The sequence below is a fragment of the Schistocerca cancellata genome, chromosome 9 (assembly GCF_023864275.1).
Source record: "Schistocerca cancellata isolate TAMUIC-IGC-003103 chromosome 9, iqSchCanc2.1, whole genome shotgun sequence".
In the NCBI taxonomy this organism is placed as follows: domain Eukaryota; kingdom Metazoa; phylum Arthropoda; class Insecta; order Orthoptera; family Acrididae; genus Schistocerca; species Schistocerca cancellata.
The window spans coordinates 314,620,394-314,634,678 of NC_064634.1; the positions used below are offsets into that span (position 1 = coordinate 314,620,394).

General features: G+C 36.9%; 1 protein-coding gene across 4 annotated transcripts in view; it reads right to left on the reverse strand.

Moving 5' to 3' along the window:
* Positions 1-14,285, reverse strand: part of LOC126100804 (serine/threonine-protein kinase Tao) — a 201,891-nt gene that overhangs the window by 32,062 nt on the left and 155,544 nt on the right. For all 4 annotated transcript variants that reach the window (XM_049911437.1, XM_049911436.1, XM_049911435.1 and 1 more), the window contains one exon: positions 106-318. In XM_049911437.1, the coding sequence (XP_049767394.1) occupies positions 106-318 (213 nt within the window). The remainder of the gene's footprint in view (positions 1-105; positions 319-14,285) is intronic.

Consider the following 14,285-nt stretch of genomic DNA (forward strand, 5'->3'; position numbering starts at 1 on the left):
TGAAACATAGATACACTTTCTATTTAAATTTTAGAGTATTATGGAGGTAATAATTTCATACTTTTCCTGTAAAGTACAATATAAAATTTTTTTCCAGATAATTACCGACTGCTTCTGAAGCATTTCAGCTATGCTTTGCTCATACTGGTCACCTAGCAATGCAAGCTTTCGCCGCTGCTCTTCCTTTAATTTCTTTATCACTGCCTTCTGTTCATCCTTTGGCGTTGTTTGCAGGATTTGGGCTTTGAGCGCCTTGTACTGCCGAGTTTGTATTTTACATGTTTCCCTAAACTGTTTCCGTATCTGCATTTCTTTTTGCTGTAAAAGAAAGATTCACATTTTAACTGTTTAACAAAATATCCAGTTTTTAATGAGGGAAGATTTTACTGTGGGGCAGAAAAAGACACCTAACAAAAGCTTAGTTACAAACATAAAAATGATTATCTTCAAGAGAACTGAAAGCAAAATTGGATTATCAAATTCATATTTAACAACTGATCAAAGTTGCAATTATTTTAACCATATGCTGAAAAAAAATGAATTTTTATGCATGTCTAATGCTATGAACAAAGTAACCAATATGATTTCATTGGGCCAACTATGAGAAAAACATGAAACACTTTCGTTACTTAAATTTAAGGTCAGTTGTCTGAAAATGAAAGTTCAAAGAAATGTAGAGAGATCAGACAGAAGTGGCATTTCATTTAAAATTAAGAAAGTCACAAAGGGTAGGGATATTGTGAGGTGTATCACAAGGGCTCCTCCTGTCATCCTACATCAGTGAGAACTTATGTGAAAAAATAGTCTTCTTTAGCCACATTCACATGAGATAGTTTACACTGGAGTTGTCATCCACTAGAATCCTCAGGAAAAGTGGTATTTAGCATACTGTAACCATGAATTTACTGTCTTTATACTGAAAGCATTCCGAGCCAACAGCTATGACCAGCATTTACGCAAAGTTGACTTTTCTTCTTACTATAATGATGTGTAGCATTTAGTATAGTGTTCCATCAGTCAGGATTTTAAAAATGTTTAAGCTCCTGTCTGTCAGTGGTCTCTTATTAGCAACTAACCCATAAAGATGACAATTTTTTGTTATAAAGTTAGGAAGTTACAGGATTACAAAATACTTTAAACCTCTGCCCAAAAATAATAGCAAAAACTTATGTTCTAAAACGAATATCAAAATGCTACTGATGATGTATATATCATCACGATACTGTATACTGTAGTACAAACCTATTCCAGTAGAAAGAGGATTTCAAACTACAATTTCAGAAAAGAAAGTCAACAGCTTGTTGATAAAACTGATGTCAAATTCAAATGATAACACAGAGAGAAAATAACCAACTGTGTGCGCACTGCTGCGTGTGTGCGTGCGGGCGCATGTGCTAGAGAGAGAGAGAGAGAGAGAGAGAGAGAGAGAGAGAGAGAGACTTATCAATGTGAAACACAAATTAATTATATCAGAAACTCAGTAATCTGACTTCTGCAGGACTGGCAGTATGATCAGGAAGAAAAACAGGTGGGACTATCAGAGGAACATTGACCTGTAGTATCACAGTACAGTGTGGTACAACTTTAATTTTCAACAGGAAATACTTTTTGAAACATTGTTCCATGTTAAAAAAAACTGAAAGAAAACATCAACACACACCAAATTTAATGTACAGCCTGTAATGTAAAATATGTCTGTGCCGCACAGTAAAATGATATTACTGCGATTGAAAGTTTAACAACTGAACATACATGATTACAGTATTGCATTGACACACAACTGACTCATTTTGTGCAGCGAGAGTTCTTGTAGGGAGCGTTTTGCAGTAAGTCAAACTGATAAATGTTAGACACTTGATCAGTGAACAGTTTAAGCTCTTTAACTATGTTTTCAAATTTTGGACAAATTCATTGGCAGCTGTTTCACCAGCCGACAGCTTCTTGCTGGAATTAACTACATTTTGAGTGCCATGTAGTTTTTTCTGCCCATATAGCCACCTTTCACTTGCCGTAAACTTCAATTTACATTGTCTCCATCTAATTTTTCAAACAATGATTGGTCCAGATAACAGAGTTATTTTTCTACTCTTCTGTTCAAACCACATCCACAAAGCATTGAGAAAGTTTTCACTTTTAGGGTTCTTCAAAGTCTTACATATTTTCAGTTCTTTTTATCATCAATCATCACTATATGGCTTTCAAGAGTTTTCCTAAATTTTCTTCAGTCTTTAACACTTGTTATGCTAATCCCCCTACCTCACTTGCTATGTTTTGAAGAGACTCGCCTTACAAGTACTTTCATTTCTTTGCTAAAGATATGTGTTAACGTTTAGCTGACACCATAATTTAGGTTGGTTCTCTGATTTGGGGAAAGGAATCAAACAGCAAGGTCATTGGTGCCATGCTCTTTCAAAGGAACCATTCCAGTATTTGCCTGAAGTGATTTAGGAAAATCATGGAAAACTTAATCAGGTTGGCTGGACGCACATTTGAACTGTCGTCGTGTTGAATGCAAGTCCAGTGTGCTAACCACAGTGCCACCTCACTCTATCTGTAATTTAGTTTTACACACTTTAATGTGTAAGAAGAACCATCACTAATTTATAAAACATGTGCACAGTAGCACTTATTGACCGAGTTAAAAACAAGCTGTTTGACATACTGAAACTGACTGAACTTCCGCAGCTACCACCTATCAACTGCCTACTGATCAATTTCGCGATACCATGAGCCATTGACAAGTCCACAGAAACACTGTAAGCAGGATGGTCAGACTCTACTGTACCACATTTATTACTGTTACTTTCAGTAAATTTCCAAGTTTATCAAACAATAGAAAATCCAGGATGGAATGTAACAACTGAGAGCTATCTCAGATTAGCAATCTGAGCTCAAGAGGGTAATCAATACACCAAAAATTGGTTATTTTATTACACTCCTCAGATATATTCACGGGAGTGATGTTTACAGTGCTCATGGCATGATTGAAAAATATAACACTTTTGCTAATAAAGTGCTTACCTTATTTGAACACTGTTTTCCCCCAAAACTAACCAAGGTTAGACCAAAGTCTACAAATAAGTCATGGATTACTGAAGGAACAGAGGTATAATATAAAACAAAAAGAAAACTGTATCTGTCAACCTGAAACATTTCCGATGTTGATGCTATAGCACATTACAAGAAATTCTGCAAAATATTGAAGACTGTAATACAGACATCAAAGCAAATATATTACAAGGAAAACATAGTCGTATCAGATAACAAAATAGAGACAATACGGGGTATAGTGAAGGAGGAGACCATTAGAACCAGACATGAAGAGGGACAAATAGCATAAAGAGTAAATGATACATTGTTGACAGATATGTGTAGTGTTGCAGAACTTTTTAACATTCATTTTATGATTGTTACTGAAAAGATGGGGTTTTAAGGTTCTGTAGATGCTGCTATAGAATATCTCAGACCAGACATTTCAAGTAACGTCCATAATATGAATTTGACCCTTACTACCCCAGCAGAAGTAATGTCCAGCAGAAGTAATGTCCATCATAAAATCTTTAAAATCAAAAACATCTAGTGTGTATGATGAAATATAAACAAAGTTAATTAAAGAATATGGATCAGAGTTAAGTAACGTATTAGGCTATCTGTGTAACCAGTCATTTATCAGTGGAATATTTCCTGAATGGTTGAAATATGTTAAGCCACTGTTTAAGAAGGGAGATAAAGAAATAGCATCAACTTTCTGTCCAATTTCACTTTTACCAGCATTCTCAAAAATTTTAGAAAATGTAATGTACAATCGGCTTTATAACCATTTTATCACAAATAACATATTGTCGAAGTTGCAGTTCGGATTTCTGAAGGGTTCTGACATTGAGAAGGCTATCTTAACTTAACAGTGAAAATGTAGTTAATTCATTAGACAAAAAATTGCAGGCAACTGGTACATTTTGTGATCTGTCAAAGGCATTTGACTGTGTAAATCACAATATCCTTTTTAGTAAATTAGAATATTGTGATGTACCAGGAAATGCAGCAAAAATGGTTCAAATCTTATATATCTGGCAGAAAACAAAGGATGTTATTAGGTATCAGGCATCATCCAACTGGGAACTAATTACATGTGGGGTCCCTCAAAGTTCCATCTTAGGGCCCTTACTTTTTCTTGTGTATATCAATGACCTTTCATCAGTAACATTACCAGATGCCAAGTTTGTTTTGTTTGTCGATGATACAAACATTGCAATAAATAGCAAATCAAGTGGAGTCTTAGAACGATCGGCTAATAAAATATTTGTGGGCATTAATCACTGGTTCCTAGCCATTTCTTTATCACTAAACTTTGAAAAAACACACTACCTGCAGTTCAGAACTTAAGGGGTGTCCCACAATTATATACCTAACATATGATGACAAGCAGATAGAAGAAGTGGACAGTGTTAAATTCTTGGGATTACAGCTTGATAATAAATTCAACTGGGAGGAGCACACCACACAACTGCTGAAGCATCTTAACAAATCTCTATTTGCAATGCGAATTGTGTCAGATAGGGGATATAAAAATGAAAAAGCTGGCGTACTACACTTACTTTCATTTCATAATGTCATATGTGATTTTTTTTTGGGGTAATTCATCAAGCCAAGCTAAAGTTTTCCAGGCACAAAAACATGCAATAAGAGTTATACATTATGTGAACTCGAGAACATCCAGCAGAAGCCTGTTTAGGGAACTAGGGATACTAACTACTGCTTCCAAATATATTTTTTCCTTAAGGAAATTTGTCATTAAAAATATATCACTTTTTCAAACCAACAGCTCAATTCATCGAATCAATACTAGAACTAAGAATAATCTTCACAAAGATTTAAAGTCACTTATTCTTGTAAGTGTGCATTATTCAGGAACACACATTTTCAATAACATGTCAGCAGCCATAAAAAGCTTAACAACCAACGAAATTAAGTTTAAGAGAAGCCTAAGGGATTTATTGGTGGCCAACTCCTCCTAATGCATTGATGAATATCTCAGTAGAACCAACTGATTTGTGTGTGTGTGTGTGTGTGTGTGTGTGTGTGTGTGTGTGTGTGTGTGTGTGAGAGAGAGAGAGAGAGAGAGAGAGAGAGAGAGAGAGAGAGAGAGAGTGTACAATCTAACTTCTGCACCATTTCAGTGCAGTAATGTGCTCATTGTAAATAAGTATTGTAATAGTTCTATTATATGTTTATTACCTTATAAATAAAAAAACATTTTTTTAAAATTTTAAATTCATTGCATTAATGCAATCTTAGTAAATTACTGTTTGTAAAATGATTCTTTTATATAGTGTTCATTAAAAAAAATGAGTATCGTTCCGCTTGGGACCTGTGGAAGGTCCATTAACTTATTAGTTTCAGTTGCAAATATCTGTCAAGTATTATTGTTTTTCTGACATGTTCTACATCCTGGAGAACCTCCTCACTATGGATCAATAGGAATGAAAGTAAATCTATTCTAATTTAGAGAAGGAAAGTTGCTACTCACCATATAGCGGAGATGGTGAGTCAAACTACAGCTCTCTGAGTCTGCAGACGTGTGTGCAAGTTGCGCTTGCGTGAGTGTGTCTGTGCGTATGTGTCTACTGCTGACAAAGGCCTTAATGGCCGAAAGCTATAATTGTGTGAATCTTTTTCTTGTTCCTATCACAACTCAGCATCTCTGTTATATGGTGAATAGCAACTTTCCTTCTCTAATTTCCAAGTTTAAATAGTCATCACATGAAAGAAAGATAAATCCAGTGTATCATGAATCTTGCTGGTGCATTAATTTTTTTTGCCAACATGGTTATGATAGCTTTTAAGTTTTTACAGACTCCTAGTTAGCAAAACATTACAATTTCAAGAGTCCTTCATAAAGTTTTCAACCTCTCTCTAGGAACTGGTGTCTTTCCAGATATTCTCAAATTAGCAAAACTTTTACCACTGTTAAAAATAAGATTCTTCAGACAAAATATCAAACAACCGATCTGTGTCACAGTCACATTCCTTTACAAAAATTCTAGAAAAACTCTTATGACAGGCTTTAAATATTCTCCTCTTACTGTAGAATAATCTGGTTTTAGAAAGTCTAAATCCGAACAGATAGTGATTTTTGAATTCTTAGACTGTGCTGTAAAATCCCTTGATCAACAAACTAGCTGCAATTATTTTTCTAGACCTGTCAAGAGCCTTAAATGTAATGGACCATAACATTACGCTCAAAAAAATTAGAAATAAGGAGTATGAGGTGCAGCACATAGCTGGTTGTGTTCGTAATAAAAAAAACTGCAGGCAGAAGATCACTTCAGTTTGAATTTAATACGAAGAATAAAACAAGAAACAACTCCTCCTCCCTTTTAAGCAAATTACCAATACAATATTGCATACTGCAGGGCTCAATCTTATGTTGACTACTCTTCTTGATTTATGTGAATGACTGTTGAATATGTGAGTCCCCAAAAAACTACCATGTTTGCCAATGACACAGGCATATTGCTTACTGGATCCAGCTCAGAAACCTTGCAGTCAACACCAGAAAGTTCTATGAAAAGACTTTGACTGGTTCACCAAAAACAAACTCACTTTAAGTACTGAAAAAGCAGTTTTTGAAAACTATCATTTATTTCCTCCATAAAATCAAATGTCTATTCAAGCACTATTAAAAATTGATCCCCTATAAAACATAAGTGTCAAAATTTGTGTGTGTGGGCTCAGCAAGATTTAAATTAGGACACACACATAAATAACTTATCAAGGAAACTCTTATCTGTATGCTATTTTCTAAGACTAATAAGCAAAACAATATTACTGCAGGCATACTGTGCACAGTTCCACTCAGTGCTTTGATATGGGATCATTTTCTGAGGACACTCAACTCACAGTGTAAACGTTTAAAAGATATATATATATATATAAAAATAAAGATGATGTGACTTACCAAACAAAAGCGCTGGCAGGTTGATAGACACACAAACAAACACAAACATACACACAAAATTCAAGCTTTCGCAACCAACGGTTGCTTCATCAGGAAAGAGGGAAGGAGAGGGAAAGACGAAAGGATGTGAGTTTTAAGGGAGAAGGTAAGGTGTCATTCCAATCCTGGGAGCGGAAAGACTTACCTTAGGGGGGGAAAGAAAAGGACAGGTATACACGCGCGCACCCGCCCACACACACACACACACACACACACACACACACACACACACACACACACACACACACACATCCATCCGCACATACACAGTCACAAGCAGACAAAATTTGTGCCCTGAATAAGGAGTCCTGTAAATCTCATTTTAGTGAGCTTGGTGTTCTGAATGTTCCAAGTTTGTTTATTTATGAACCTATCTTGTCCACTTGAGGCCAACTCTTGAAAACAAGGAAACTACTACAGATCAGAAATTTACACTGCTATTGTACTGAAGAGAAATCAAATATACATAAAAATTGCCACAGAACAACAGCCTATCAGAGGAAAATAATAGCATTGGTGTAATATTACATAATAAGATACCAGAAGAAATAAAAACTGCTATGTATCCAATACTTAAAACTAAACTAAAGGCTTTTCTAATAAAGCGCATTTCCTATTCTGTAAAAGAATTTCTGACTAACAAAAAATGTTATTTAATAATTAAATTATAAGAACAGCGGAGATTCTGAGTCACAGATAGGCACAACAAAAAGACTGCCAGCAAGGCTTTCGACCGCAGCAGCCAGACTGTGGTCGTGTGTGTGTGTGTGTGTGTGTGTGTGTGTGTGTGTGTGTGTGTGTATTTCTGATGAAGGTCTTTTGGCCAAAAGCTTACTTGCTGACAGTCTTTTTGTTAATCCTATCCATATCTCCGCTATATGGCGAGTGACAACTATCGTTTTCATAATATTGTCATTATTCCATCCTGGATTTTCCACTGTTTGAAATTGTAAGAATACGTAGCTAATTTTAATTGGCTTACTGTTTGCTAATACTGTGTATTATTGCAACTTTTCTTTGACCTGTCCAATATTGATTGTGCATTATGCACTAGACCAATTAAAAAAAATTAGTTAAAAAATCAATCAATAAATAATCAAACTTTACACAAATACGTGCTCCAAATTAAGAAACATTACCCATCACTGCTATCATTTCTTCCCACACCATAACTCTTACTTTCACTTGCAAAAGAATTTGAGCATTTTCTTAAAGGGAAGAAGAAGAAGAAGATATAATTCCTTATTATAACATAAATATGTATGAATCAGATTGCATAAGCTTGGAATATAACTCTGACACAATGGAACAAGTGTGAAAGTTCCACAATATTTGCTCAATCAAAAATGGACAATCTGGGTTTGGATGTAGATGACACTAATCAAATCACAAATGATAAATCAAGATCTGAAAAACAAATTATGGATCAACTAACACGGAATTTGTTTTACTGAAGGAAGAACATAAACATTCTACTGAAAAAGGTTTTCATAGGATTCAACAGATGAAACAAAAACAGCCACCAGAGAACAAGTGATGGCAGAAGATGTGAATAGGCGAGTGAGGTGGGGGATGGATCTAAAAAGGAATGAGAATCCATTACCTATGGCAGAGGAAGAGGAGTGGCAGGTTCTCACGCTAGGTGCATTTAGTTTGAATTAGTTTAGCAACTATCTTAATCGAGAAAGTCTTAATTACTTTGAAGTGTTTGTCTCTGTAAACACTTTTACCTATTTGATGATTTTTGAAGCTTTCACTCATGATCGAAAATGCCAACATCAAGTTCGGCTTCCTGTTGGGAAGGCCAGAAGCAGAAAACAGATGAGAACAAGCGTGAAAACATTTTTGATTTCTTTCTCTGCAGCATTGGAATAGGCCGCCATAATTTTGTTTTACAAAGCTACCACAGTTAACTAACATTTCTACCTATGATTTGATTAGGTACAAAAGAAAAAGCAGCTGTCAATACGCAGATCGAAACTTGGCACTACAATGCTCGTGAGCGCACTGCATTGTGGCTCTGGCAGTTTTTAGTCAAAACAAAAGAACAATTTTCAACATAGAAGAGAAATAAGTTGAGGGTGCTGTGTGGTGTAACTTTGGTCCATTTTAAATATTGTTTCCATCACTGGGTGAAATATTGTGACAAGTCCATTATGATGATTGACATTATTTTGGAGCTCGTGTAATTCTATAAATATTGGTGGGAAAGTCATTAATTATATTTACCATTCAGTTACTTTCGTTTAGAATTTCTAAAAGGGCACATGTTCATACAGCCATGACCAGATATCTAATAGAACAGAAAGATTTATACTTAACATCCCATTCAGAACAAGGGGAGGAAGAAATTCAGCCATGTTTTTATAAAATGAACCACACCAGCATTTAATATATTTGGGGAACACATGGAAAACTAAAACCAAAATGAGTGTATCGGTATTTGAAACCCATTCCTGCAAAACACAGATTCACTGTCTTAACCACCTAACCACCTCATTCAGTGTATACACTAGCAAAGCTTCTTCTCCCTGAATTGGTACCATATTTAATTATTTCTGTAATTTATGATTTCCACTTTGAACCATTTCCAGGAGAGGCTAGTGAAATATTGAGTGCTGAGACCTTTAAGAAAAGCAAGCTAAGATAGAAAATCTCACACCAATAATCACTACCATATAGGGCCATAAAAATATGCAAAATGAATCTATGGAAGAAAAGTTACTGGTTTCAGGAGTTATTTATTAACAGTTATAGTATGGCTTCACAAATTGCTCAACAATGGACAACCTGAGTTCTACTATTTTGGGCAGGTATTACATTATAAATATTTCTTTGACAAAGATCTCTGACACAGCACAAAAGGGACTCTTACACAGTCATCAAATACTTCATCGCAGATCTTTAAGAATGGCTGGCAAAGACTTACTACTACACTTTGCAGTTGCACATATTGCTGCTGCATTATCATTACATTTGGTGAAGAGCAACAGGAGAAAAGAAAAAGGAAATATATTTGGGTGAAGCCGTGGGTTTCATGGCAAGATGCGAAAGACGTACAACATAATTTGTAACAGCAGCTGCAAGTCGAGGACATGAAGTTGTATGAAAATTACTTGTGAATCGATAAGAGTACATTTCAGTATGTGCTCATGAAAGTGGCTCCTCATTACGAGGCAGAACAATCATCTCAGAAATGATATGTCTTGAAAAGAAAGATTTATCATAGTGCCATGATTTATTGCAACAGGAGAAAGCTACTCTAGTTTACAATATAGAACTTTAATACCACAGTGCACATTGATGAAAATAACACCAGAAATACGTGAAGCTATTTATAAACTACTGAAGAAGGAATATCTAAAAGCAAATAACTGTTTAAAACATACTATAGGCATGAAGAAATATTTTTATTTCACCAAATGATGTAGGTTTTCTCCTTTATATCCTCGGGGTTACATCCTGGCTGTACTTCAATGGCTAAGGGCCTCAGTAATGTTTTTACAGCTCTCGTTTCTTCTTATTCTATTTTCGGGTTTGAGATGCCATAAGTTATACAGTGCTTCATCCGTCTCATACATTTCTTTTGTTGCAGATGTGATGTACCATGTAAATTTCTTATCTATGTTGATAAACATTAGATGTCACACAACTACAACGATGCTAGCATTCCAAGCAGTTACATTTCTCTATGCAATAAACAGAAAACAAACACTTTCTTTGATCAAATCTAAGGCATGGCACTAGATTTGGCTGATTGACCATTGTTTTTTTTAATCCTTTTTCTCTTGTTTTTTCCAAGATAAAAACTATAATATTTCACTGGAGTCTTATTTTGAAGAGCAGTACTTTACATTTAAGAAAATATCATATAAATACGACAAGTTCTGCCAACTATTCAACAAAAAAGTGGACTGGATGTGTTGTTGATGGCTGGAAAATGTTGGAGGCTTAGCTGAACACTGCTCGATGTCTTCACTTGTTGTGTATAACTGTTCACGGTTTTATATACAACTCATATTGAGCTGGGCATTTATTACTTAAAAAATTTAAAATAATGGAAGAAAATGATAAAAAAAAGGATACAAAGTAGATGAGCAATTATGGATTCATTGTAATGCTCCACATTTTTTAGAAATGTTAAGAGTATAATGCTGAGATATTGGTTAACAAAGCTCTTAACCCTACTATAATACTAAGGCATGATAAGAGTCAATAAATAATTTTGTATTGGAGAAGTGCAACTTGAATCTGGTACTGCATATCGGCAAAGTGCATACAAGTTGTGATAATGTGTGTAAAATGAATCACAAGCCTACACATACAAACAGGTATCTGCACACTCAATCCTACCACCACCCAGCACAGAAGAACTCTGTCACCCATTCTTTGGCAATCCGCGCGCAGCACCTAAGTGATGCTCAAAACATAACACCTGAGCTTAAAAGGCTACGCACAACGTTTCTAGCCAATGGCTACAGCTATAAGTTGATCCACACAGCCTTGTTGATAGATACTCATGAGCAAGATAAGCAAGAAATAGACCAACTGCAGCCAGCAGTACGCTTACCTTATGTGAAAAATTTCACTGATCAAACAGGCAAACACTTTCATTGAGGTGGGGCGCAGCCTGTCTTCTATAGTGGTTGCAGGATCCATGACATGCTAGGCTCCACTAAGAACATAGTGGATGCATTACCCACTGCAGGCCTTTACAAGATGGAATGCAAATGTGGAGAGGCATACATCGGCGAGACTGGCAGGCCAATAGCAACGCACATTCGGGAACACGAGCACTATATTCTTCTAGAGCAACACAACAAATCTGCAGTGGCAGAACTTCAGCAAGCTTACGGAAAAGAAAATTCAGCAAAGCTTGTGTGTTGGCCAAGCAGCTGATTATGATGAAATGCAAAATCAGACAGGCCATCGAAATACTTAAACACCCTAAGAACATGCATAGAGAAGATGGACTCAGGCTTGCCCCATCTTGGGCTGTCAGCAATCAGAGCCCAACACAAGGGCACATACAAGAGCCAATAGACTGTACCTCCACCACAGTAGCCTATTAAAATAAAGTTTCCTCTCCTCCTTCCTCAAGTGACCAATGAAATGAACTATCTTGTTAAAATTATGATGTAATGGCATGCGCAGTGAACAGTAATAACAAAATATAAGGGACACTGCATAGCTAGAACTCACCAGTAGACCAGGAAGAGGCCACTTAAACCATGGCCAAAACGTTGGTTTTTATCCAGCAGTGTTTTTGTACAATATGATGCGGTACCATATCCAGAAAACTTTTATGTTACAGTGTAAAATGTGTACAAAGTAAATAAATGAAAATAGAGTATAAAGTGTTTATGAAATTGGAATGTTTTATTGACTTTATGAGAACAATTTCTAAATTGTCAATTGGCTGATAAATATGAGAATTTACAGAAATTTCAAAAAGCAGCGATTTAAAGACGTGCACAGAGCCCAGCAAAATGCCACATATAGCATTCCAGCACAATTTTCTATTCAAAAGAGAAGACTTGTGTGGCACCCAGTTCGCTGATGAACATTTAGTACAAATATACATGTAACTACATTGACCAACAAGCATTATTAGAGTTACAAACAGTTGACTATTCAGGTCACTACAAAGAACTTGTTATCTTTGTTAAATCTCCGGCTCAATGCACTTCAGATCTTTTATGGCAGAGAACTTATGTAAGGATGACGAGCATGGCAAAAAAAGTATCTTGATGCAAGAGTTTGGTTAATGCGTGTGTTGCTAATAAACTACCTATCTGCTCTGTAGAGTCGTCGAACACCCGACTAGAAGAAATCATCTTAAATCTTGGATTTCCAACAGCAATTTACTATACTGTCAAACCTCAATATATCGAACCTTGATGTACCGAAGACCCGTCCGTAACAAATTTTTCTTCATTCCCTACACTTGGAAGCCTGAAACCTTGATATTTCAAAGATAAAATGCCATTATATCAAAGTTTTTGGAAGGCTTGAGAAGTTTCAATGATGCGATCAGCTGAATGCGCATCATCAGCTAAAAGGAAGGACACATCAAGCAACAGCTCAATTGAGAGAAGTGGGGAAGATCGCCATTTAAAAGAGGTTGATGGCTAAAAAGACAGTGCCCAATCTGGAGTCTAGTTAAAATTACCTCCTCCCAATGACGAGTACGGGAGGAAGAGGTCCAAGCACAGGAAAGAGGTTTTATGTCCAGTAATTTATTATTCTGAAGCGCAGACCAATGTGTGTGCCACAAAAGGGCAACATGGCGACATAAAACACTCTGCAGATTGGCAAAGGGAACCATGCGAACAGCAGGCCGAGGAAGACACACAGCAGCCTTTGCTGCTATATCAGCTTCCTTGTTTTCGCGTATACCAACATGCCATGCCATGCCATGCCGCCGCCCCCCCCCCCCCCCCCCCCCAAGTGGGGCACGTGGAGGCAGTCCTTAATCCAGTGGACCAGAGGGTGGACAGGATAAAGAGCTTAGAGACTGAGAAGAGAGCTGAGCAAATCCGAACATATAATATGTATTGGTCAACCTGGAGAACAGAGTAAAGCTCCGCAGTAAAAACCGAATACTAGTCGGGAAGTCTAAATCTAATAGGGGTGTCGTCAGTAATATAGGCACGCCCGCCTCCAATGGTGATCTTGGAGCAGTCAGTGTAAGTAAATGTGGCATCCTCCATTTGTGCGCATAGAGCAGCAAATGCCCTACGATAAATTATAGGGGGGAGGGGGGTTACTATCCTTGGGAAGCTGACAAAGGCTACGGAGAAGGCAAGTCCAGGGGTGAAGCCAAGGTGGTATTGTACCACCACTTGTCAAGAAAGTTTCAGGAAATTGGAAGGAAAGTGAAAGTAGCAGTTGACGGAAGCCGACTCCCAGTAGTAGTAGAAAGGAAGGGCTGCCTGCATACCCTAAACCCAAGGAGGCATTGAAAAAAAGGGCATGGGTCAGATGAGCAGGCATGGAAGACAGACGACTAGTGTAATGACTCAGGACTATTCACTGATTGGACAGCAGAGGTTAAGCAGTCTCAACGTAAAGGCTCTCCACAGGACTTGTGTAAAAAGCTCCAGACGCTAAATGCAAACCACGATGGTGGACAGAATCTAGACACCGAAGAATAGACAGCCATATAGAGTAGTAAACTATGCTTCCATAGTCCAATTTCAAGCGCAATAAGGCACGATATAGGCTGAGGAGGACCACTCTGTCTGCTCCCCAGGGGGTACCACTCAGGACACGGAGGGTGTTAAGG